Source organism: Dipodomys merriami, unplaced genomic scaffold, assembly GCF_024711535.1.
Source record: "Dipodomys merriami isolate MVZ:Mamm:240054 unplaced genomic scaffold, mDipMer1.0.p SCAF_408, whole genome shotgun sequence".
NCBI lineage: Eukaryota > Metazoa > Chordata > Mammalia > Rodentia > Heteromyidae > Dipodomys > Dipodomys merriami.
In genome coordinates, this window is record NW_027205693.1 from 69770 (window position 1) to 93759 (window position 23990).

Genomic DNA, 23990 nt, shown 5'->3' on the forward strand with positions numbered 1-23990 from the left:
AGCTCTGTGGATGCAACAGAAACCACGGGACTGTTCACTGAAGGGTAAGTGCCATGATCCGTGCGTGGCATTTCAGAAAATAGCACCGCTGCTCTGCACGTTCCCCACCTGCTCTTCCCCAAGCCTCTTCTCGTGGGTCAGTGGCTCCGGACTCCCGGGCGGGGCGGGGCCGGGCGCCTCGGGTGGCTGTGCTCGTGGGAGAGGCGGCACGCGCCCGTGCCGTACTCACCTACACAGACCAGCCACGTGTCACTCCCGCTCCGAAGTGGGACGCAATCCACAGTGTGCTTATAGCTTAGGAAACAGAGAGAAGCCCGAAACACCGACACGAAAGAGCAGAGCCACAGAGGAGATGAGACCGGCACCGTCCTCAGCGCGTGGACACACCCGTGAATCGGCCATCTTCTACCAAAGAAGCAGGAAGTCCTACGCGAGACACACGTCCTCCGATGAACTAGCAATGGAAGAGCCTGAATACTTACATGTAAGTAATGCTGCTAAGTGTGTCTTTACATGAGGTCTGTTTCTCGAACTTTCTGGAGTTGCATATGGCTCGGTCCCGCCTTAGCCATGACTCCCTGATCCATTAAGCGTCCAGTCACTGTTCACTGCATCGGACAGCGCCGTCAGAGGTGACAACTATGAATGCACTCTAATACCCAGGGGATAGATCATTTCATGACACTTGGACCCACCTTTTCATGTATCCAGTGTAGGATTTATGTATTTTATGTGTCAATGATTTCATGTCAGAAAGCACCTTAAATATGCTGGCATTCTAATAAGCTAATGAGGTGGTGTCACAAAGGACAAAAACAGAAGTATCCTGACATTATTATCATGTACTATAGAGTCTGGGCATATAGTAGATACTAGTTAAAAAGGAACCAGTAGGAACATACAAAGCACGTATAAACAACTCTTGAAGTGCAAAAGTTATTCTTTTAGAAAGCAAAGGCAGTGATCTAGAACATTTTAATAGACATAAAAGCTAACATGCTGGCGTGTTTTCATATAAAAATAATGTAATTAACGTAACCTGGTAGTATAATATTCTATGCCCAGCAGGCCTTGCCTAACAGAAGCACTGCCTAGCACCATTCGAACTGATGAAATCTAACACTGAGGTTTGTCAGCCATCTAAAGCTTGCCTAGTGTGACGTCCTATTTCAAACTTAAAACACCCCCTTTAAAAGCTATCTACAATGGTTTATTAACCACACCCTGAAGAAAGCCATCTTTAAAACAATACACATACCCCAAAGGGAGCCCTGGCAGCCATCTTATCAGTTCTTTCACACAAACAGAAACTGAAATACAATTTGCATAGTCACTGTGGTTGGCTGCTGGCAGCAGAGCCACGTGGCCAATCAGGAAGCCCACGTCGGTAACCGTAAGAGGAGAAATTTGAAGTCTGCCTGGCAACAGCCTAAAAATAGACACTGTATGACTTTTGTATGCGTCCTAGACCAGGTGTGAACACACAGGAACAAGGAACAGCTAACACACTTTGTTTTCTTGGGGGAAATGTGCCTCTCACTTTATCACCTCAAATAGTAATTTGATCTCTTTTCTTCTTAAGTGCTCACTGAAGAAAAACAAATGAAAAGCTAAACGAATGGGCCACTTCTAAGTAACAATGGCATTATCTATTTTTCTTCACACGTATGTGCACGCATGTGTGCACAAACAAAATCTACATGTAAGGGTTGTATTTTTCAAGCGAATAATGAAACACATGGATCACAGTTCTAATAAATTCAAAGCACTTTCAAAACCCCAGGATCTCAACAACTGCATTTTTCTAGTACGTTTTTCTGCAACTACTTCACAATCTTTAAAAAAAAAAAAAAAAACTGACATGTTTTAAAACCACAAAAGTTGGGCTGGGAAGATGGCTCAGTGGTGGAGTGCTTGCCTTGCATGCATGAGGCCCTGGGTTCGATTCCTCAGCACCATATAAGAAGAAAAAGCTGGAAGTGGCGCTGTGGCTCAAGTGGTAGAGCACTAGCCTTGAGCTGAAGAGCTCAGGGACAGCACCCAGGCCCAGAGTTCAGGCTCCATGACCAACCAAAACAAAAAAACAAAAAACAACACACAAAAGTTAAACACCTTGTCAGAGCAGACCTCTAGATAATAGAGGAATTTGCCTCTTTTTCTTTCAGTTCTGGGGTTTGTGATACTTGATCTATACCTCTAGTCTTGCTTTTGCAATTTTTCTTCCCAGACAAACCTCTAACCATCCTCCTACTGTCAGCCTCCTGAGTAGGATTGTAAGCCTAAACCACCAGCACCTCACTCTCCTTTATTCGTTAAACAGAAACTTCTCCCAGCACACAGTAGTGTTGTGTTTTATACACAACAGGAATTCGATAACTATTTTCCCAGTCAAGTTCAAATAATACCAGTGAGGAAAATGCATTACCTTAGTGCAGGAGTCAAGTCATAATTAAACATTAAACACTTCTATTTCTGGTTTTTGATTAGGCTTGAAGTGCAGAAACATGAAAACTGACAGAACTTAAAATTTCTCCTTCTGTTTTCCAAGATGTATTTCACCATTCTGGCTATAACTCAATGGTTAGCCCACTAACAAAGGTTCAAGGAAAGATGATGTTATAGGGAAGGGAAGAAAGGAGGGGAGGGGAGGGGAGGGGAAGGGAGGGGAGGGAGGGAAAGAAAGGGAGGGGAGGCGAATGCTCTACACACTTATTATTTTTCTGTTTTCCTTTCCCCTCCAGGAAGCTGAGGATCAAGCCAAAGCCTCACAACAAATGCCAGGCAAGTCTATCCGTTTCTTATCAAACCTTCTATCAATGCATTTTGGTGAAATGGAAAATTAAGCTTTCAAATGTTTTCTTTGGTCAATGTTCTCTAAAATGAAAATGAGTTCATATACCTGATATTACTTTCAAAAAGCTAAATGCCTGTATCTTAAATTAGCATACAAGGAATTACTTCCATTTCAAATCAAGCTCAGAAGCCCAGGCCTTCAATCCACAGGAGTGCAAGCTAGTTTTACATAATAAAAGGTCAATTCAAGGACGGGGAAAATTAAGTGAGGAACTGATTTACTCATAAATGTTCTTTTCATTTCAGAAGAATGGCTAGATTTTGAAATAAAGTTTCCCTATGCTTTTACAAACACAACACTCGGCCTGGGAGCATGGCTCAAGTGGTAGAAAACTAGCAGTGAGCCAAAAAAGGATCAAGTGAGTTTTAGCCTCAGAACTAATACAAAAATATAAAACAAGAACCACACATTTTAAATAATAATTTGTGAAACCTAACATACCATTTTATATTTTTTAATGTTACATTTACATGTAATATATATCCAGTCTCTAGTTCTATCTGTAGCTTTAAAACACCCTGCCTAAGAGCTAGAAGGTTCTAAATTCCAACCTCACTACTAAGAAATAAGTAGCAAATAAATACCTAAATATGGACAACATAGTCTGTAATATAAAGTTATTGCACATAGAATTTTTGTGCATATACCGAAGAGACACTGAGCTCTACATGCATGCCCAACAAATGTTAGAGCAGTTCTCTAGTTTGCATGAATTACCATTTCTTCATTACAGAGGACTTGATCCCAGTAATCACCACCAGGCTTTCAAATGTATAATTACAGATAAAACTTTTATGAATCCTGACTTCTTGATAAGGAAATACTCTCAATACTTTTCAGCCAGATTTCTGAAAAGTGCATTAAAAAAATTCAAATGAGAGGGGGGAAAAAAAGTGTGCCTTTCCTTCCAATCTCAATTTCAATGCACTTCTGCTCATAATCCTATTTATAATTCAGTTATAGCCCACAAGACTTCACAAGTAGTTGCTAAGCAACAGCAGCATGCTCAGCTCAGGCCTACTGGAAAGCTGGCTTTCGGCCACATGAGAATATTTAACTGAACCTAGAGCCTCCAGAATGGGGGGAGGGGTGACAGGAAAAGAGGAAGGAACAAGGAGGAGGGCGGGGAAGGAGAAGGGAAGGAGGGAGGAGGGGAAAGGGAAAAGAAGGATGAAGGGAAAGGGAAGGAAAAGGAGGGAGGAGGAGAGAGAAAGGAAGAGGGGGGAGGGGAAGGAGGAGAGAGAAAGGAAGAGGGGGGAGGGGAAGGAGGAGAGAGAAAAGAAGGGGGGATGGGAAGGAGCGGAAGGAGGAGGGGGAGAAGGGGGAAGGAAAGAGATGGAGGTGGGAGTGGAGGGGAACGAAGGAGAGAGGAAGGGGCGGAACAGGAAGAGATGAGAAGAGCAAGGCGGTGGGGAGGAGCAAGGCAGTAGGGAAGATACCTACTGAAGTTGGCATTACATGCAGTCTTCCAGAGTTCTCATCTTTTCCATGATAACAGATTCTAAAGCTACTCTCAGCCAGATCACTGCTGCATACAGCGCGCAGGCGCAGATGCAGGCCTGGCAGTAGACAGGACAGCCACGAACAGTGAGCGCGTTCAAGGCCAGGCGTGACACTAAGCCACATCTCCCTCGCATCCCGTGACTCCTCAATACCTGGGTAACGCCTGAAAGAGGACATCATTTTTATACCCTACACGGTACTCGTTCTTAGTTTTAGATATCTAAGGAAGTACAAGCACATAATAAGGGAATTTACTAAAAGCCCAGAAGGGCTTTTACAAAAGATAGCTGTCATTTCGCTACAGAAATCGAAAGGCACTCAAGGTTTCCATGTTGGTTCACTAATAAAAGTGGCTAATTAAGATGAGTTTGAAGAAGGGGGGAGCAAATAGAAACAATTAAAAAATTTTCAGGGCTGAAAAATGTACAGATTTTCCAATAACTAAGGCCCAATGAATATCAAAACAATAAAGTAAAACAAAATTAAATCTCTTGATACCTAAGACATCTTGTAGTAAGATTTCAGAGAGCAATATATATGAACATATTAATGACTTCAAGCTTTCTTATCATGAAGAAATAAGAATTAAATGAGATCAGACTTATGCTAGAGGAAACAATGGTCCATGCTCAGGGGAAGTTATTTTTACCCTGGAATTCTATTGCCAGTCAAACTAGCAATCGATAAGAATAGACAAAGACACTACTTCTAAGCAAAGGCTTAGAATAACACACGAAAACTGTATTACAGGTACAAAAATAACAAAAGCTTCTATGAGGAAAATCAGATGTGGCAATCAGCAATGTCCTAAAAAAAAAAAATTAAACCCATAGGCAGGCTAAAATAACTGAGGATTCATCACCTTTAAAATATTCTGAACTAAAATAAAATCTCAGAATATTACAACATGGGAACTAGCATTTAGAGTTACAGAAATAAAGAAATAAGGGTAAAATCAACCAGGGATAAAAAAATTACTTCCATTTCAAAATGATAAAAAGAAGACCAAAAAAATCCATCAGGTATTATTAAAAAAAGATATTCCTTATAACAAAGCATCACAGAAGAACTGCAAATTAGGAAGGAAAAAATTACATGCTAAACATAAATACTACTAAAGAAAATGGTAAGTATACACATGAAGCCGACAGACAACATACTGTAAGAGGACTCCAAGTGCAACTCAAGTAATGCAGCCCAAAAAGAAGTATGTTTCATTGTTAACAAAGCACAAACCACTAGAAATGGGCATGTAACAATATTCCTAAAGAGCATCACTTCAAATCACATACAAAGCCATCAAGGTCTCAAAATACTCAGGCAGAAATTACAATCTGTGGAGATGCACACACACTGCTTTCTAAAGAGACAGATACAAAAAAAAAAAAAAAAAAGAAATCTTCTTGATTCAAATATTCAAGTATATTAAAGGTTATCAGTGCGAATAGCTGTAAATTTGCATAAACTTGAACACCTTAAGATGGCTGCCAAGAATAATACCCTATATAGTTAGAAGGGGTGATGAGGTATTTCTTGAATACTGTCTTTGTCTAAACATCGCCCTGTAGATTAAAGGAGAGGATGACGGTGCTAAAGAATGTTCTGGAACCATGTGCTGTATGAAAGCTGGCTGGGGGAGAGGCAGGGTATTTAGCCTAGAACAAGGAAAAGTTTGGCTCTACACAGAGACAAAAGCATGGGGCAGGCAGAGGTGCATAGCCAAGACAAAGGCAACTTTGTCGGATTTGCCTTCTAGCCCACAAAAAAGAACTGCCTACTGCAATCACAGGTGATCCCAACTAGTTAACACACACAGTGCAAGGTTAGAACTACTTATCCATGAGCGTCCCTTGTGTTGCAAACATTGTGTGACTCTACCCTGCTTGCTAAATACATCCAACCGCCTAAAAGGAACAGAAGAACTCAAAACTCACACTTTTATCATCCGGATTTTGGTTGTTTACACTCAGCTCCCCAAGTCTCACATGTCCCCTGCCCCCACCATGTCTTCTGTAATTTCCTTTCATGCTTCCTTTGGGGCTTGTCTATACAGCACATTCCTGCGTCCTCCCCCCTCCCCTTCCCTTGCTATGACACGCCCCCCCCCCCCCCAGCCTTCACCCAGCCAAATCACTCTCTTCATCTAACAACTCCCTTCTTTTTCTGTAAAAAGATGTAAAAAACTCCATCTGCCTCAATTATCTTCCCAGGCCAACCTTTTCCCAGGCAGCGTAATAGTTCAGGAGACATTTGAGCATCGTTGTCTTTCTCCCCAACTGACTTCAAAATTAATCAACATTGATTTGTCATCTTTTTGTCAATCACAGTGAAATTGTTTGTTAAGATAAAAAGACACACAAAAATATATGGTTTACCTACTTTATAGTGAAAAATCACTAAAAATTATATTGTATGTAAGCATGCATACATATATGTATTTGTGTAGACACAATATATTAAAAGTATATGCATATACATGTATGTATGTCCACAGCCACATCACACATTAAAAATATTTGTAACTACATATGTGTGTATGCACACAGACACACTGCAATGTTAAAAGTATATGCACCTGCACATGTGTGTATATGCACATAGACACAGTACATATTAAAGTATGTGTATGCATAGTGTACACACAGAGACACACATATTGAAAGTTTGTACGCATGTGAGTATACACAGATACACTGCATGTTGAGGGATATGTTCATACACACGTGTATATGTGCACAGACACAGTACATGTTAAAAGCACGGGCCCCACGGTGTAAGACCATGAGCTAGCGACAGCTTGACATCCAACACATGACCGTCCATGGCCGCTGCCCCCCACGTCTGAAGCCACGGTGAGTGACCGCTGCGGAGGACCCAGGGCTCCAGGCTGCAGGGGAGCCTATTGTTTCTCTGTAGAGAGCGGGCACAGGGGAGAGCCGCCTGCCTCCTCTCTTCCACCTTGCATGCTAACCCCACCTCTTTACCTCATCCTACACCTTGTCCCCAAATGAGTCTACCCATCAGTGACTTAGGTCCTCTGGAAATCCTGATAAAAAGAGCACACGCATTTTTGCAGCTCTTTATTTATCACATAAGCCTCCCTATCTCTACTATAATGGCCAACATCTTTAATAGCTATTTGTATTGCAATAGGAGTTCTTTCTGTATACATATCTCAGACATTCAAAATAACAAAAGGCTATGCATCCTCAGGAAACCTGAAGAAATAAAATATTAGATGCAATGGGATTGCTAGTTAATATTCATTAGTTTTAGACTCAAGTTCAGTTTGTTAAAATTGCGATACATTTAAATATGGGATGGATATGGGTGGAACCATGTTATATATGTATTATCTAATATGAATATTGATGTAACAATGTTCTATTTCTCTCTATAAATACATCTTATCTAATGTAAGCCTAGTCACTTGTGTAAGCAGTCTGATTTGTAATGGTAACTCAAAGTAGCGAATTTACACTAGAACTTCAGAGTTAAGTGAGGTTACAAACACCATCTCTGCATACACCAGTTGGTGTCAGTGTAACTGAAAATACAGAAACAGACTAGAATTAAAAGATACCTGCAATTGATTTACATGTAGTATGAGCAAATCATGTTCACAAGTAATAGTCACATATGAAGTCCCCTGCATTTCCATTTACATGTGAGGACATTCTGAACACATGAAAAGGACATTTTTTTTTCAAAGACCAAATCCAAATATGGCACCCCCAAATCTCCCTGAACATTAACACTATTCATCCATCAATCCTGTCGTTGCCAGGAGTGGAAACCAACCAGCCAAGCTTCCTGATGCTGAGACAGAGCTGTAAGACCTGGGGGCGGGGTGGGGGGTAGAGACCCCAAGAACAAGGACCTGAGTCTCCTTCTTACCTGTGGAGTGAGAAAAGGACTTCCTCTTCTGTCAACCACTGCTACTTAGTTCATTTGTGCAAACATTAGAGCTAATGCAGACTTCTGGGACAGCCTTCTGGAGTCTACCATTTCTTGTTTAATTCATATTCGTGAAAAAGAACAAACCAGGAGCACCGTGGGTTGGCTACCCACTCAGATTGCTCGCGATGCTGCACATCTGTGGTGGAGTTTGTGCAGCAACTCCCATGAACCACAAAAGCCCCACGCGTCACCCGAGTATGCCAGGGAGGCGCGCGGGACACGTCAAGTGCATCTTCACAATGACTGTGTCAAGTGAAAATGCCTAGAATCAGAATCCCTGCCCGGCCTCCCACGCGGCCTGTCCACCCCTGGCTCTGCGGCCACGGCGTGCGGTGGGCCCCTCCCACGGCCGCCCAGTGCATCAATAGGCACCATCTGCCCCGGCGGAGCTGGAAGCTTCGCAGGCTAGCCGCTCCGCACACGTCCACTGGCGTGGTAGAGCTCTCCCCACTGTTATTCTAATGCGCCCACTCGGATGTGTCAGCCACTCCAGAGGCTGAATTCTTGCCCAGTCCACATGGAAAATCCACGACACGTTTTCCTGGCTGCCCTGGGCCAGCCAGACAGCAGTCACAGCTAGCTGGCGCCGGGAGAGCCATTTACATAAAGCCGTCCTAGCTTTCCAGACCAGCGAGGAGAACCGGGGAATAAACCCTCCCCTCGCTCTCACTCTCGTTCCTGACAGGCAGCGACTGGTTCTAGAATCTACTAGCTATTTGCTAATACCATTCAAATCCAGGTGCTGGAGGGGGAGGGGGGGGGAAGCCAACTTCTAATTCTTACATAACTGAAGCCCCATCCCCCGCCACGTGGACAAATTTACATCCCTAAAGACTTCTTTTCCACAAGGCCTTCGTTTTATGGTGACAGATGAACAGAAGCACCTAAAACGCAATGCCTTCTGATTTTAACTAGCATCAAAACTGTCCTCATTCCAATCAAGTGTTTTTCAAATTCTAGTAAGGAATCAATTAAGTAGCACATGTCGTGCAATAGATTTGCTACCGGAAGCACACATGAGCAGACTCGGGACCACTATGATGAGGGCTGAAAAGCCGACTGGCTCGCTGAATTAGTGCTCTGAACACGTGCTCCGTGCGAAGACAGACAGACACTCAGACACACACACACCAGGTCACAAACGTTCTCTTGAAAACGCTGTCAATAGCACATCGCTTTTACTGGGCCGATCTGAATTGTAAATAATCTGTACTGTCCACCTCACTCTTCCCATATACCTATGTTTCGTCTCACCCTCCAGTAAGGAAAAAGGTCATTTAGTATCACATCTGAAAGGATACTACAAAGTATTAAGATGCCAATAAAACGGTTAAGCCAAAATGCCTTCTTTATCGTTTAAGCTATTTTCAGCTTAGAAAACCTTCCTCAGGTTGGGATGTCGCTCGATGGCAAAGCGCCTGCCCGGCAACTGCCATGTCCTGGGTTCGATCCCCAGTGCCAAAAAGAGACAACAACAAAAATTCTTCAGAGACCCGTATTACATAGTAAAGGAAAGAAGGCTCTAAACCCATGAGGAATAATGAAGTCACAGGATGGGGTATCAGCGTCAAACAGAAGATGTGTGACCTGTAGGGAACCATAAACGTACTAGATAAAGGCTGACGTGAAATGATAGGTTTCTCCATCTCTGTCAGGTCTGGGAGGACAAGCAGCCAAGGAAGTGACAGAGACAGAAGCAAGCCAGTGGGACATCCCGGGCCAGGGGAGGGTGAAGCTCACACCACACACCAATCGGAAAATCTCAGAGTTGGAAAAAAGACCTTGGAAGTTATCTACATATTGCATTCCTTCCCAGTGTTCCTTGTCTAGGTATTTCCTGTCTTTCTTTTCCTACTTGTACATAAATCCAATCTTGAATAATAATAGTACATGAAAAATCAAAGGACTTTAACTATAGCTCCACAGAAAATACATTAGAAATAACAAGTACTACTTTTTTTTTTTTGGTCAGTCGTGGGGCTTGAACTCTGGGCCTGGGCACTGTCCCTGCACTCTTCAGCTCAAGGTAAGTGCTCTTCCGCTTGAGCCACTTCCAGTTTTCTGGTGGTTTATTGGAGGTTAAGAGCCTCATGGACTTTCCTGCCCGGGCTGGCTCTGAACCGAGATCCTCAGATCTCAGCCTCCTGAGTAGCTAGGATTACAGGCATGAGCCATCAGCACCGGGCTACAAGTACTACTTTTTAAGTCAAGTAAGCGGATCAGGGAACAGCATGTGAATTAGTCAAAAGCTAAAAATCTCTAGAACCTAGCTGAGTGTGTGTGTTATACTAGTTCCTGAGGAGCTGAGAACCAGAGATGGCTGGGGCAGATGGCAGGCACATCAATTCTAGTCTGGGCAGAGAAGTCCTAAGGCTTCATCTCCAAAACCAATAAGCAAAAAGCATGGCTGGAGGCATGGTTAAAGTGGTAGAGCACCAGCAGTGCAAGCAATCTAAGAAAGCCCAATCCAGCTCAAAGCCCAGTACTGCCCCAAAACAGACTGACAATCTTGATTACCGAGGGCCCAAAATGGGAGGTGTTCCCGACTCACTGCTTCAAACTGCAGCAAAAGAGTGGGCTTCTTCTTATCCATACAGAAATTTTTATAAAATACAATGAAAATTAATGACCTGAAGAGTGTCAAGAGAAGTATAATGAGCCTCACTTATTTTTATTACTTGAGTCAACTGACATAAATGAGCTCCTTGGATTGAAGGCTTGCACACAAGGGAGGCCGCGGACAGAGCCCTGCCCCAAACAGTGCCCGGTGCTCTGAGCGGAAGGCCCCAGCCCGCCAGCCCGCACCGCCTCGCCCTGCACACAGCTGTGCGCCACTTCCCCCGGCATGCCCAGTCTCCCCGCGGCTCCCACCACAGGAGGACAGGACCTTACACGGGGAGGCGTCACGAGAGTGGCTGCCAGGAGCCAGTCCGCAGCGCACACTGGACGGCCCATCAATCCCCACTCCAACTGGATTTTGACAAGCTGCCTGGGCTGGTCATGGATCTTCCTGCCTCTGCCTTGGGAGCAGCTGGAGTGAGCGGTGACTCTCGCATCCAGCTCCCATAGCTCCCACTCAGCGGACAGGAATGGCACCAAGAGATTCCTCAGTCACCCAGCCATGCGATCCCAGCAATGGCCCCTCATCTTCGGCTGCGAGGGCGCGGTGGGGCTTTCCTAGCAGGTGGACCTGGCTGCCATCAGAAGGGACACGGGAACACATGCTGCAAGCCATGAGGAGCACGAGCGGGAGGGACACAAGCAAGACTTCTTCCTCTAGGACTGGGGAGTAGCAAAACCCCGAGCGGGGCGGGAGAGGGGAGACACCCCGTGTTCCAAGCCCTCTCACTCAACCCCTTCCATGGAGCTACACAGACCACAGCATTGTGGGACCCAGCCCCTGGAAAATGCGGATTCAGACACAAAGGAGATCAAGGTGATAAACTAGCATATTCCATGTGCTATCTGTGGTCTTCGCACATGGCCAACATGGCGGATACTGATCAATAAATGGAGACCTAAGAATTTTCAACCACTTTTTAAAGTTTATAATGGCTTTTCTTTTCTTTGTTGTTGTTGGTCAGGCCTGAGCGCTGTCCCTGAGCTCTTTAGCTCAAGGCTGGTGCTCTACCACTTGAGCCACAGCGCCACCTCTGGTTTTCTGGTGGTTCATTGGAGATCAGAGTCTCATGGCCTTTCCTGCTTGGGCTGGCTTTGAGCTGAGATCCTCAGATCTCAGCCTCTCCGGAGTAGCTAGGATGACAGGCGTGAGCCACCGGCGCTGGGCTTTTGATAGGTTTCTAATGAGCCTGTCTTTCACCTCGTTTTAGTCAAGCACAGCACTGTGCTGGTGGCGCTGTCCCTGTCCACCAGCCCCACTGCAATGGGGGACGCGGCATTGGGACACGTTCAGACACAGAGCACACAGGGGTGCCTCCCTGCTGATCTTGGCCCGAGCAAAGCTGAGGGAGGGCAGGGAGAATGGTGGTTTGAGGCCAGCCTGTGCTACATAGCTAGGCTCTGAGGGGAGTGAGGGGCAGCAGGGGAAGAATCAGAACAAAATGGAAGGTAGTCAAGGGTGCCATGTCCTCTGAAGACCAAAGTGTAAGTTCACCTGCTAGTCTCCCCTCCAGATCAAGTAGGCGGGATCCCATTGTGGCTCACTTCCTTCTGAGCTAGGAGCTGTTCTGGTTATGGGCGCCTGAGGTCCCCTAGCAAGTAGCACAGGGACTCCTTGGAACCGTCTGCGGGGTCAGCACGTAAGGCGGGCAGCGAAGGGGGCAAACGCCGGCGAGGGCAGGTGGAGAAGCGCGCTGAAGGCAGCACCTGGTCGGCACGTGCGTGCTCAATCTCAGGCGCAGGCCTCGCACTCCGATCCAGTGTGTCCTGTGGAGGTTTTTACCGTCAGCGTGTTAAGTGATTCAAGGTGGTCTCACTATGATGTCTGGGTGCATGCGTGCGTGCAAGGGGCCCTCAGGAAGATCACCCCTACAACCCACTTCAGCAGGCCAGCTTTCCTCTCTCCACCCCCCCACTTCCACTTGCCCCCAACAAGCCTCCAGCCATCATGCCAAGGCAGACGCACCACGCGTGTGAGACACAAGAGCACGTGTGGAAGACACACCCCGAGGAGGTGCCAGCCGCCTCCCGTGTAGCTCCAATCTCTGGGAACCCAGAAACTTCTAGATGTGGCACCTGGTGACCCAATTAGCTTCCTCTAGGCCCCACCTCCTACCACGCTGCACACCCAGCCTCCTGAAGGAATGGTTCACGCCGTCACACACAGAACACCTGACAAGTTTAGAGGGTGAACAAGAGAAATGGAAGCGTGGCTAAAGGATACACAGGTAGGGCAGCCAGCGAAAAGACTTCACTGCAGAGACTGACTGAGCTCAGGTCATCTCTCCAGAGAAATCCTTCTCCTCACGGTACAGTTAGAAGACTCGGTATTAGCACCGAAGCACTCCCCTACCCCTCCAATTCTGTAATGACAACATCCTGAACTTTCTGAAGACTTCGGCAAAGGACACAGAGGAGGGACACGAACATGGGACGTTATTAAACAGCTCCATTCGCGTGAGCGCTGCTTGCTTCTGACACTCCAATCTATTCAAACTCGGCCAAGCATACAACATTTGAGCAGAAAGGAACGGAAGCGCTCGGGTAGACTGGAACACCAGAATGTCCCACATTTGTGGACTATCTTCCAAGGCTGTTCAGAAACCTGACGCCAACGGATTCTCGGCTTTTCCATTTCACAGGTGAGGAAACAAGAACCAGAAAATGGAATGAGCTGCTCAGTGCTGGGTTCCTTCCCCTTCTCAACTCCCATGTGGACCCATCTACAAGCGACACTGCACATCCTCACGGATCCTGCTCATACCACACTCGGTATAATCGCTAACTTCAAGTCAGCACAGAAAACCGGCACTAACCCCAAAGTACAAAATTAAAAATTAAAAGCAAAATCTCAGAAAGGCCTCATTTAGGCTAACACTGCAAAAATGCAATGAAAGAATTCTACATATTACCCTCAGTATCTATGAAGTTTTAGTGACCCCATGTCTACATGACAATCAAGTTTGGAAGTAAATACTGCTGGCAGCAGTCAGAGGGCAGAAACGTGGACTGCTAAATTTCCCATGATCCTCCTCTCAATGCTAACATCAAGTGCTCAGTGATTTTATCTAGTGCGCTTTTCTTTTCTTTTCTTTTTGTCAGTTGTGGGGCTTGAACTCGGGCCTGGGTGCCGTCCCTGAGCTCTTCAGTTCAAAGAGAGTGCTCTACCACTTGAGCCACAGCGCCACTTCTGGTTTTCTGAGCAGTTTATTAGAGATAAGAGTCTCACAGACTTTCCTGCCTGGGCTGGCTCTGAACCATGATCCTCAGCTCTCAGGCTCCTGAGTAGCTAGGATTACAGGCCTGAGCCACCGGCTCCAGGCTTTTTAATCTGCTTTTGTTAAGCATTAAGAAAATATCAAAACAGGTTGTGGGCTTACACTCTGTGTGTGTGTGTGTGTGTGTGTGTGTATGATTACATATAATTCCCTCCCCTCCCTCCATGCAGAGGCAGAAGAGGTAAGACAATGAGTGATTGCGGTTACAACACATTCAATTTTCTGTCATTCCTCCTCTGAGCATGACCTATGACCTCACTGGAGGAACTAACACACTCAATCGCGCACACTGTCAATTGATTTTTTTTTCTTTTTCTCCCTTAGGGGCAAAGTCATAAAACTGAATGATTTATATAAATTAATGTCCAAATTATTGTGAGAATCCATTAATACATTACGTTAGAAAAAAATAATTGTTGTATTAGAAAAATGTAAAGAATACATAAAGGCAGTTGCCTGTCAAGTAGTATGAAATCTTCTGCTCCACTTGCATGAAAACCAAAAAAGATACAGATGCAGTCAATAGGATTCCATAGTGCCTTAAAGGCTATCAGTCTACTAATAAGTGAACTGGATCTGGACATTAATAAGGTTTTAATCATCCTATGTAATCTTATTTCATAGTTATGCTCAACACAACAGCTTAATTGTCTCATTTAATTAAATATATCTATGGCAAGTGTTATAAACGTACAACATAAAATAAATATACAACAATAACCTGTCACATGTACCCTTTTATATGTTATGGTACTCCACAAAAATTTAATATATAAGAACTTGTTTTTTAGGTTGTTCTGGTCATAAGTTTAGAACTTGCTGTTCTATGGCTAATTAGTTGGGGATATATTCCTATCTCCAACTAAAGATAGAAGATAAAAATAGAAGAGTGTATTGCACCATTTAGAAAATAATTTAACAAGCATTGCAGTGTGAGCCCAGCTTAAAGTATGAGTGTTCTGCTGCTATCTGAGATGCTACGTGAGAAAGAATGAAGTTCATTCTCTCACCTTTCTGGGTAAAGATCAAATTACAGTATCTCAATAAATGATTCTACTTCAGAACAATGCTACGAAACATTTTTGAAAATTATGCCAATTTACACAACCACTGAGTTGCTTACTTCTAAATATACATAATTAATATCACCTAAGTAAAACAACTAAGTATGTCTCCAGTTCTATGGGCCTGTAGAGCATTAGAAATACAGTAAAAAGGTATTTCAGGCCTAGATTTGAACTTATTTCTAAATATTTATTTGCATGCCAATTTAGGCAAAAGGTAATCTGAAGAAAAAAGTAAAGCACTATTAAAAATGTAAGAGTAGTATACAATGAAGAAGCAACACAAGGAGATAGAACTGGAGACAGTAATGCACGGATACAAACAAACAAGACACACATACACACACCACACACACAACTGTATTCTCAAAAATCTCTGCAACATTGATTTATATAGAAAATCACCATTGTTCTTAGAAAGCTTCCAAACAATGCCTCACCAAAAAAGCAGAAAAATCATCTTTCTATAAAAATGTTTATTTATAGGTTATTTTACTTTAAAAAATCTATTCAGCTAATATACTGTTTCAGTTTCTATAAATAATTAACAAACTAAAATACCCAACTCAAAGTAGTAGTAAGCTAATTAGGGCCACAAGACATTACTGGCATGACCCAATCCATGTTCTGCCAATGACAGAACCTAAGATGGTGAGAAAGCACAGGAATTTGACCTTTGACCTCGCCACCCCAGGACTGATATGTCATCCTGGCTCCCAGGTTCTAGCAACCGATCCCACATCTCATCCCAAGTTCACCTTCCGAAAGAGGCACAGTGACACGCAGATGTGTGTGCTGCGCTGGGTGAAGATCAGCCGTAATTGGCTCTTACCTCTGGTCCCCGTGCATGTGACTCGGTCCTCACTGGCACGCCTAAGCAGCTCCAAAGGTTGGGCGAGCAGCCATTTTGGGCCAGCTGCACAAAAATGTCATTAAGATGGCTGCAGTGTGCAGTCCAGAACGCCCAGGGAAGCTTCAGCCCCTCCCACCGCGTCAGCCTGCAGGAAACTAACACAGATGACAGCTAATGCATATACTGCAACAAACAATGCAGCTGCTCAGGACACAGAAAAAGCACAAGGCAGCTAGCCAGTTTTGCAACAAAATGCCTTTGAATCCGGACTTGCACTTCAGACGGAAGCACATCCAGATCCCAAACCACTTGAAATCCACGCCACATATTAGCAGTAACAGAGATAGAGCCAAATCACACAGCGCAAACATCAGGGAATTCGCCTGGAAGAAAGCCTCCATTGCAGTCCAGAAAAAAAGAAGTCAAGCCTGCTGAGGCCTTTTTTCTTTCTTTTCTCTTCCTTTTTTTTTTTTTTTTGAACTTTTTGGACTACATTTTTATCATGAAAAGAGTCTCAGTTTGATTATTTCTGGAAAATTAAATGACTTTAAATCCTGACAATCATTTGATCAAGTTCATTACAAATTACAGAAAGCTAATTAGACCCTCCCCCCCAAATTTATGTGCTCAAATCTAACAGAATAATTAAAGTTTATAATCAAATCTTTGGAATTTTGACAATCATCTCTTGAGATCTAAGATGGCAGCAAATCTTATTTTGATGAGCTACTCAGAAAGACACCAAATGTCTTCTCTTTGGTAGGCCAATGTCACAAAAGTAATCCCCAAGGGGTTGAATGGCAGTAGGGCAAATTTCCTTTTCTGCCCTCCACAGACCACGCCCCCCCATGTCAGTACCAGGGAACAGCAAATAGGGGAGGAAAGCCATCTCAAGGAGAATGGGTAAGCCAGTGGGAAGGAGTCCCCTAACAAGACAACTGAGGCTGGCCACAACATTGGCTAGGCAGCAGCACAGCCTCCAGGCAGGGCCAAGGCACCCAAAGGTGCCGCCTGCCTGCAGGTCCCACTGGCCAGGGGACTTGCTGGCCAGCACCTGCTCTCTTCCCAGGCCTACTTCCCTAAAACCTGGCGGTGCTGGGTCGCCTCTTCCCGCCATTAAGTGTAGGTATTTACTACAAGTGGTCGTGGCATGGAAGGGCTGAAGGAATACAGCTCAAAGGAGATCCACACTGTGAGAAGATACATCATTCCAACGCAGTGTTGGAACACAGGGGGCTTGGTTATGTCATTCGGTTGCATTCGCTTGAATTTCTCCACAGTAACACCATTTTTGATCACGCATATTTGAAAGGTTCTCATGGGGAAAGGAGATGCGAGGGGAGACTAACGGAAGGGGAGACTGATGAAGAACCACTGGACACGTGGATGGTATGTGAAGTTGTAACCCTGGTACTTGGAAGTTCAGAATCTAAAAAGTAAACAAATACATAAAAAGGTCTCTATTCAAATTTGACATAGACAATGCTACGTGAAAAGTGCAAGTGCTATGGGAGGAAAAAAATGGTAACTCATCCAACCCCAATGATGTTGATGCTGTGGGAAAGACTGATTGCGACTGGCATTACTGAAGCCCCAGGAACCCAATGTTTAATTGGGGAAGGGGTGGTGTGAATACCTGGTGAATCAGCTTTACACACTACCTCAATTCTCACCAACCTGTGGTGGTAGAAAGGACTTTGAGCCTAAGTCCTCCACCTCTAACCTTCAGTGGATCCCCAAGATACCCACATTCCCTTGCGAAGTTCTACTCGGCATTCAACCTGCGCAGTCCCCGCTCTGCATCTGCCCAAGCAGGGGTTGCTGCTGTCCAGATCTCTGGTACAAACCTCCATTGCGACTCCCCAAGTTATTCTTGACCCTCTTATATAAGCAAACACATGGGGACACACATCACATCTTTGCTTTCCATTTCAGCTCCATTTGCTATTTATAATGTGAAACTTGTGCTATACAGAGGATAAACTAAAATTAATTCTCAGTGTTTTGTTTCAATCACACAAAAAAAAATCTTAGGAAATTCTTAGCCTTTTTTAAGGCCCTTTATTTTTAGGATCTATGCTCTGTTGTTGTCTGTGGGTTTGAACTAAAGTCCTCACAGTAGCTTGGCTGGCACTCTACCACTAGAGCCATGCTTCCAGCCCTGCCTTTTGTTAATCACCTTTGAGCTGGCCTGGACTGTTTCAAACTGTGACCTTCTGGATCTCAGCCTTTAGTCGCTAGGACCACAGGGGAGCAAACAGCTCCCGGCTTCGAATTTACTTTGTAGGAAGAAAAAGTTAAATTAAGTTTCAGTCTTGCCCTAAAACCCTACGTTTTTCAGGATCTAATTAGATCTAATAAGATCTAATATGGGAAAAACACCTCTGTAGAACCCTGAAAAGCTTTTTGTGTTTGTACAGGATCTACAGAACAGTGTACACAGAATAGTGATCTGCAGTCTACAGAAAACTAAGAACAGTACTTTGTAAATTACTTTTCAGTTCTAGTAATATTTCCAAGTAGAAAACAGCTCAGTTATTTATACAAAGTCAAAGACTATCTTACAAGGAACTTCTGATAGGATCATTTTCAACCAGTTCATTTGTTTGTAAGAACATACATATTTGCAAATATTTTCTAGTGTTCCAAAAACATTTCCATAGCTATATCATGTTTAATCTCTTCCTAATTAAAAGTATGTTTCATGATTTTATTTTTCATGTCACTCTTACAATGGCTATACAAAGGAAAGAGTTTAACAGTACCTAATTTGGGGGGGGGGGGGCATGTTGGTCATGAATCTTGAACTCTGGGCCTGTACCTCATCTCTTCAGTTCAAGGCTGGCACTCTACCACTTGAGCCACAGTGCCACTTCTGGTTTTCTAGTGGTTCATTGGAGATAAGAGTCTCACGGACTTTCCTGCCTGAGCTGGCCTCAAACCTCGATCCTCAGATCTCAGTCTCCTGAGTAGCTAGGATGACAGGCATGAGCCACCGGCACCCAGCTTTACAGTATCTGACTTTTATGACTGGAGAATGTAGTCATGTGCCAGGACTTACACAAGTAGTAATGAGAAAAACAGAAAATGCTTTAAGACAATTAACTCTGGCAAACTATATTTTTAATATAATATAAAAATATTGAAAGTACATAATGTAAATATAAAATGTACTTACATAATATGTAAAGAAATTGAGTATGCAAATTACTGACAATGCCAAAGAAGCTAAAGAAAAAGTTTCACTGTACTTGATTTAAAAAAAAACAACACTTCATTTACTTAGGTAGGACCCTGAATTTCACAAGTTATTCTTATCAACAATGTCCACAGTAAAAGGAAAGAGAAGGGAAATACAGTGATAAGGTGGGAATGGAAACACTCCGTTCCCCCCACATCTCACTGCACTCCCCACAGTGAAGGGGTTTTTGCTTACTTGTTTGGGGAGGGGGTAAGGATCAAACTCACGGCTGTACAGTATGCTAGGCCAGTACTCTCTCACTGGAGAAAAGTACACTACAACAGGTAGAAAGAGCTGGAAAGCTAGGAAATAAGCAGGGTCACTGGTGCTGATTTGGCCATCTCCAGAAGACTCTATTCCACAAAGGTAACAATGGAAAATGGATCTGATTTATATTACAAACCAAAACACCAAAGGCTAGCTCCTAAGCTGCTCACTGCAAGGACTGACATCCCCCATGGGGCAGCCCAGCTTCCAGACACGTAAGCGCAAGCATGTGCACACGTGCAGCCCATCACATTCACATGCAGCAGCACAACTGCAGGGAAATACATCTGAGGCCCCTGGGTCCCCCACTCTTTCATGTCCTTGCTAGCACAAGTACAGGTGATAGTATGCTGCCACGTGGCCCTGAGGATTACACTGGACAAAAACTCAAAGGAGCCAGGAGCCGGTGCCTGTCATCCTAGCTACTCAGGAGGCTGAGATCTGAGGATCACGTTCAAAGCCAGCCCAGGCAGGAAACTGTGAGACTCTGATCTCCAACAACCACCAGGAAACCGCAAGTGGCACTGTGGTTCAAGTGGTAGAGTGCTCATCTTGAGCAGAAGAGCTGAGGGACAACGCCCAGGCGCAGAGTTCAAGCCCCATGACCAAAAGGGGAAAAAATACCTCAAAGGAAAAACTGTATGAAGACCCCCAGTTTGAGACACCCAAGGCTGCAATGATGCCAGTTCTGGGCCAGCTTGGTTGCACAGACTCTATCTCAAATGGAAAACAACCAAAAACAAAAACAACCAAAAAAAAAAAACCCCAAAAACAAGTCAGGCTTGCCAGCTTCTCAGAAGGCTGAGATCTTAGAGTCAGGGTTTGAAGGCAGCCTGGAAAGAAAAATCCAAGAGAATAACTCAATTGCAAGAAGTCACAAGTGGGGGTATGACTGGCTGAAGAGCAACAGCCTTGAGTGAAAAAAGCACAGGAGAGCTCAGGGCCAAAGGCAGGCCCAGCAGCCACACAGAAAGTAAATAAACAGTCAAGCAAGCAGCTGGAATGACAGAACGGCAATGGAAAGACATAGCTGATGAGATAATTAAAGAAAACTTAGGGTCTGGGAATGTAGCTCGGAACTTCCTTAATATGTAAAGTGCTGGGTAAGGAAGAAAAAGAAATTCCTGAAACTGAAGAGCACAAGCTATTAGACCAAAAGAACCCAATGAATGCCGACAAACAGGAATAAACAGATCCAAAGCAAGGCATGCTGCAATGAGTTTCAGAACACTGGACATTAATAACAGATCCCACAACTGTCTGCAGAGGGTGAGAAGCCAGAAATACTCACTACTGCAGGTTTGTCACTAGTACTAACAGAAACAAGAAAAGAGTGAAGCAGAACCCTTAAAATTCTCAAGAAAAATGATGTCAAGTTAGAGTTCTATACCCAGCCAAACTATCGACCAAGCATAAAAATATGAAATTTACTCATAGATCATACATAAACACACATACATGATATATGTGTGTGTGTGTGTGTGTGTGTGTGTGTGTGTGTGTGTGTGTGTGTGTGTGTGTGTACACCTCACATACCCTTTCTAGAAATGCAGCCCCCTCCTCTCAGGTACAAAGAAGGAATTTGGAAGACAAGGGTCCTTGAAGAGAGAAGAGGAGAGGGGAGGAGAGAGGAAGGAAAGGAGGGAAGGGAAGGGGAGAGGAAGAGAGCAAAGCTTGGGGCTGGTGAGTTAAGTCTAAGGAGCAGAGAACACCCCTGGGGCAAGGAGACAACAGAAATAAGATCCTGCTGTTACCCTACCTCAGGGGGAAAATGTGTCTTATAAATAAATAAATATCAAAACTCCCACCTCCAGGAAAAGACCTGGGCTTTGTCCTGCAGGAAAAATAAATCAATACATAAATCTACACCAAAGCATTATTAAGAATCCTATTCCAAACTCCTGGATGTGGCATCGGTGCAAAGCTGGCCAAGAAATAACGTCTGCTACAAAGGATCTAGTTCTCAAAATAAAAGACTTCATTCCTCACTGAAGAAATGGAACAAACTTTAATGTGGTAAAAGAAAACATTTGCTTTTCACCATGAAGAGGTTCACTATAAACCTACCCACCTGAATAATCTTTTTTTCCCAATAAACATTCACTTAGCTTTCTAATATTTCTATTAACACAAAATAGAAATGCATACTCATGACACATTGCAAGTCAACTATTTCTGGAAACGCTTTACTACAGAACAGCATTATCATGTTGATTTTCTAAATTACTGTGTGTAAGTGTGTTCTGGAGCTTGAACTCAGGGCCTAGACACTGTCCCTAGGCTTTTGTGTTCTAGGACTCATCATTTGAGCCACAATTCCACTTCAGGCTTTTCAGCAGTGAACTAGAGATAGGAGCCTCATGGGTTTTCCTGCCCAGGCTGGCTCTAAACTGGGATTCTCAGATCTCAGCCTCCTGAGCAGCTAGGATTACAGTAGGGAGGCACCAGCCTCTGACTCTAAATTACTTTTTAAATACACTTAAATTATTTAGCTCTAAAGCCTGGTGGAGTGATTTTGTAGCACATTCAAGGCCTTGGGTTAGAATTCACACATAGGAAGCAAAGTGGGAAGAAAGAGGAGAGGAGAAAGAGGAAAGGAATTGGGAAAGGGAAGGGGAAGGAGAGAGCAAGGGACAAGAAGTAAGGAAAAGATGGGGAAGAGGGAGGGGCAAAAAGAGGAAGAAGGGCAGGAAAGAGGATGGGAAGACAAAGGAGGGGAGGGGTGAAGAGCAGGAAGAGGGAGTGAGGCAGGAAGGGAAACAGTGGGGAAAGGGAGGGGGAAGGGAGAGAGAAAAAAGTTATACCTCTGCTTCCTAGATTTCTTCTTTTCATCCCTCTATTAATTTTCAAGTTTAACTAGTCCAACAGAAATGACAGTGTGGCAATAACTTGATACTTTTCACTATGGAAAATTCAAAAAGTTGCCACTGAAATACATTATTATTCATACATAATTGCTAAATTTCATTATTAATTATAAAATATTATTGGAATATTAAATTAAAATATATTAAGTAATTTAATACTATAAATTAAGGTTGTCATTACCTTCATGTTGCCATACTGTATAAGCAGATTAAAAGCAAAAAAAAACACTACAATTTTCTTCAAAAAATATTGTAAAAAGAAAAAGCATAAATGCATTCTTGCTCACTATCAGCATCTGAAAACAGCAGAACACATCTTTTTGGGAAGTCATAGTTACCAAAAATGTCATCAGCAGCTCTAAACACAATGCCTTCTGGGAATCTATAGGAATGTACCGTATTCATAATTTTTTTTTCAAAAGTATAAAGATAAAAGTTCACAACAACTTAGATTTACTGTAACTCTACACAAAATTAATTTGCTTTAAAAAACTTGAACCAAATGAATCTATAGTTGATCTGCCAAAATAGAAATGCCTTAACGAGAAGGAAAAGGTCACTGCATTCACATGGTACACAGCACTACAAACCTACATTTATGAAGCTGGCCTACAACAAACAGAACTGAAATGCCGTGGCAAGGTCCTGAGGCAGAGGATGTTCACTTGCTGAGATTTTTGCACTGCATACTTTGTTGAGAAGCTACTAACACTGGAACAGAAAACACATATGCATACTCACATCGAACTGTGTACAGGAAGAAATTCCTGCAGCTCTTCACACCTATCTACAGAACCTCTAGAGGCCACCAGGCAGCGGTGGCTCACACACTGGCACCAAAAACCAATTCTTAATTAAGTAAAAGTTAAAAACAAATAATCAAAAGGGAATATGCTTGTGGTCCTGGGCTTGATTCTCAGCAACACACAGAAAAAAGCAAAATTATGGTCTTGATTTTTTAAAATTAATTATTAATAAGCACATTGTGAAAAATGTAAAGTCACCAAAATCACTGGAGTATGTGGAGTGGTTATTTTCAAATGTTGCTAATTAATATTCAACGTTTTCAAATGTTCTTTCTTTAATGCTTCTTTGAAATATTTAAATATAGTTTCATATATCCAAATAACTTAAGAGGAAAAAATGAAATTGTAATGGTTTGTGGCTTAATCATTCAAATCTCAACAAAATTTTATATATAAAATTACAAAACTCCGAAGATTTTTAAGTAACTTGAGTAACTATATTTAAGTAACTCCAGTAACCTATATTTATACTTGCTGCATGTGTTATTTTGTAGTACCATGAACTAGGGAAGGACACGGTACAAGTGGCAGGGGGCCCAAACTTGTGGGCCTGGGCTCAATCCTCAGGACTCTCAGTTTAAAATTAAACTAGTACTATCACTGCCCAGTGCTGGTGGCTCACGCCTGTCATGCCAGCCACTCAGGAGGCTGAGATCTAAGAATCACAGTTCAAAACCA

The 23990-nt window shown here is 43.4% G+C and overlaps 1 protein-coding gene across 3 annotated transcripts in view; it reads right to left on the reverse strand.

The window, feature by feature from the left end:
* The window catches only part of LOC138806758 (activating transcription factor 7-interacting protein 1-like), a 59855-nt gene that overhangs the window by 33671 nt on the left and 2194 nt on the right, over positions 1 to 23990 (reverse strand). The window contains exon 1 of one of the 3 annotated variants that reach the window (XM_069992095.1): positions 16111 to 17072. The exons of 1 other annotated variant lie outside the window; for it this stretch is intronic. In XM_069992095.1, the coding sequence (XP_069848196.1) occupies positions 16111 to 16127 (17 nt within the window). In that variant the 5' untranslated portion in view covers positions 16128 to 17072. Of the gene's footprint in view, positions 1 to 8254; positions 8568 to 16110; positions 17073 to 23990 lie in introns of those variants that run through there. One more of the 3 variants, XM_069992097.1, reaches the window with a different exon arrangement.